Source organism: Merops nubicus, unplaced genomic scaffold (assembly GCF_000691845.1).
Source record: "Merops nubicus isolate BGI_N331 unplaced genomic scaffold, ASM69184v1 scaffold21315, whole genome shotgun sequence".
In the NCBI taxonomy this organism is placed as follows: domain Eukaryota; kingdom Metazoa; phylum Chordata; class Aves; order Coraciiformes; family Meropidae; genus Merops; species Merops nubicus.
Window position 1 is genome coordinate 22,986 of NW_008610560.1, and position 2,855 is coordinate 25,840.

Sequence of the window (2,855 nt, forward strand, 5' to 3'; positions counted from 1 at the left end):
CACCCACCCTGCTGCAGCCCACAGCCAGCCCCCGCTGCCCAGCCGCCACCTGGCACCCAGCAGATGCTGCTCCCGCACCCCCGAAAGCTTTGAGCGTTGCCCACGTGCACCCAGACAGTCCTTCTCTACGCCGCGTTAGCCGCACAGCAGAACTCTGCAGTTCTTCTTTCTCGTAATTCCCTATGGAGAACTGGCAAAATTCACACAAACCTGTGTTTTCCAGAAAGCAGATTTTGGGTGGGAGAACATGTGAAAAGGGGAGTTGGTCCATTCAACTTTTTGGGGCACATCAATACAGAAAGACAGTATGCCATCCAGGCTTCAACAGATCTGGTGGCAGAATTAGAGTAAGGTACAATTTGGCTTACAAAAATGGAGAGATGCAACTGAAACATAACTTTCAATGGAGAAAAATGGAAAGGAAAATTATATTTAGAAGTACTGTGATTTCTATAGGGCAATGTTTTACCTTAACTAGGCACCCTGAGTTCAAAATCTAATCGTCCTACCTTCAAGAAATCTGAAATACAGAAAACTGGAGATACGTGAGAATTACATGAAAGGATGTAGAGAAGTCTACAGTTGTTTAATTTATGGAGGGATCACAGAGAACTTATGATAGGAGTAGAGAAAATATGAAGTGAGATAAATAAATAGTAATGTAGGTAGTAATGTAGGTAGCCAGTAAACCATTTCTCTAACCATTTCTCCTTTTCAATACCTGTTTCTCACGGCGCAGGAAAGCAGGGTGCATAGGCAAAACTGATTGCATGTTTTTCTACTCCAAGTCTGTTCATAATTAACAGTGTAATGACAAAATTTCATGGAGAAACAAGAATGTATGAAAAATTAAAACACTCATAATTAAGTCCTGTTTTGAAAGCCTGTCTGAAGCATGAAAATAGCACCCTGGTTCAGAGCACAGCCAATCTCTCTTGGCAACCTCTCAAAGTATCTAAGATGGACACGACAAAGGTGGGATGACGAACTAGAGAGACCAGTGATTCCTCCTCTCTGTCGCCTCTTCCTCTCTCACCACAATTTTTTTTTGGCAGAGTAAACAATCAGAATCAGTGGAGAAATTCTAGAAATTGAGCATAAGACTTCCAGCAACGTGTCTGCAGGAAGCAGCACGGGCTCCCGCAGAGGAAGGGCAGCTACTCACAGTCCAGGATGACCTGCGCCGCGCGGTACAGCTGCAGCCCTTGCAGCAGGTCCAGCAGCTGCTGCACCGTCGCCAGCCTCACTCCCCACCACCACATCAGCTCCCTGGTTATGCTGATCCCCGTCTTCTCCATGCACTTGATTTTCCGTAGCTCTGTTTGATCAGTTATCACATAGGAGGCTGGTGGGAGACAATGGACATTTCTGTTTAAAAATTAGGAAAAATGAGCAAGTGCAGGCAGGGAAAGTGAAGGTGTGAGACACACCTTGCTTTTTCATTTGCACACTTCTAAAAGGAAGGATCACAATAAACTAGATATGAGGACATGAAGAAAATTTAGTTCCAAAAGTGTGGTACTCCTTCTATTCCTTCACCTATTCTGGAAAAAACGTTATAGAAGAGATCCCAAAAAACCCAGTCACACTTTTCAGCATGTTTTCCCATAATCTTCCTTCACCTTCATACTTTGTACCAAAATCACTTCAGGTCAGACTGCTGGTGTGATTCTCCCAAAATAGGTAACAGAGGTCAATGGTGAGACTGCTCTCCTGTCTACACTACCAAACACCAATATTATGGTAAGCCAAATAGCAACTGTATCACCAGGGTGTTGTTTATAGAAGATAGGCTGCCAGTAAAATGAAGCTGTTTTTAGAAGCAGGTGATACCAGGCTGGGGCCAACCCCACACAACCTGCCCCGATTCCGGAACACACACAGCACCCTGGTCACCCCTTCCTGCTCCTCCCAGCTGGCTCACCAACACGGACCCCACTGCCCCCTGCTCAGCTCCAGCCAGGTCCAACACACCCGGCCACAGCCTGGCACAGCAGCAGCCACAGCCCCTTGGGCTGCAGGAGCGTGAGGTGACGGAGCCGTACAGCCTCAAACGTGTCCCTTAGGGCTGTGCCACAGCAGAGGGGCTGGGGAGCGAGGCCAGGACGAGCTGTGCTGGCACAGCGGTTTGCAACACACGGTCACCTCTTCCCTGCGCCCTGGGGTTTTGTGTAAACTCTGGGGTTTTGTGTAAACTTGGTGGTGCTTGTCTGTGGTCTCTGGGGGCTACTGGAGCCTCCTGTGGAGGGACCTGTCTGACTCAGCCTCTCTCAGCTGGCAGCGCCTGGTGTGCTCCCCGCTCAGCCCAAGGGGCAGAGGCGTGGGGCAGGGTGTGTGTGGAAACAGAGATTCCCCAGGTCACACCTCAGCCGGCTTCAGAAGCGCATCAGGCACACAGCTTCCCGCATCTGGTTATAGCAGAGATCACTCTCACACTAGGTCACCCAGTTTAACTGGAGTAGGAGTTTACAGTCAAGTCTTGAATGAAATCAAATCACGCCACATAAAGGAGGGTGGGCCAACTAAGAAAAGATTCAGGTTAGAATTATTTGGACTAGGAGACAGAGGGAAAAAAAATAATTGAAAACTCGGGGACTACATTTCTACACTTATTAACTAGATGTGGCCAGGACTGAGAAAAACAGGGGCACTAAGCATGAAGGAATATACATGAAACGAAGGAAGAAACTGAAAAACAGGGCATCTAAGCACACGCGAGGGATGTTACGAAAACAGGCAGACACGCAGCAGAAGATACCGTGCGACCGGAGAGGGACCGTGAAAGACCGGAGAGAGCGAGGGGCGGGAGCCGGGCCGCCCGGCGGACGCCAGGGCAGAGGGAAGTCTGGAGTTCC

At 48.7% G+C, this 2,855-nt stretch overlaps 1 protein-coding gene across 1 annotated transcript in view; it reads right to left on the minus strand.

The window, feature by feature from the left end:
- LOC103773584 (interleukin-1 receptor-associated kinase-like 2) overlaps nucleotides 1-1,345 on the minus strand; it is a gene marked incomplete at its 5' end in the record, with an annotated part of 14,627 nt that extends 13,282 nt beyond the window's left edge. The window contains one exon of the mRNA XM_008940960.1: nucleotides 1,166-1,345. Within this exon, the coding sequence (XP_008939208.1) occupies nucleotides 1,166-1,345 (180 nt within the window). The remainder of the gene's footprint in view (nucleotides 1-1,165) is intronic.
- Between the last annotated feature and the right edge of the window lie 1,510 nt (nucleotides 1,346-2,855).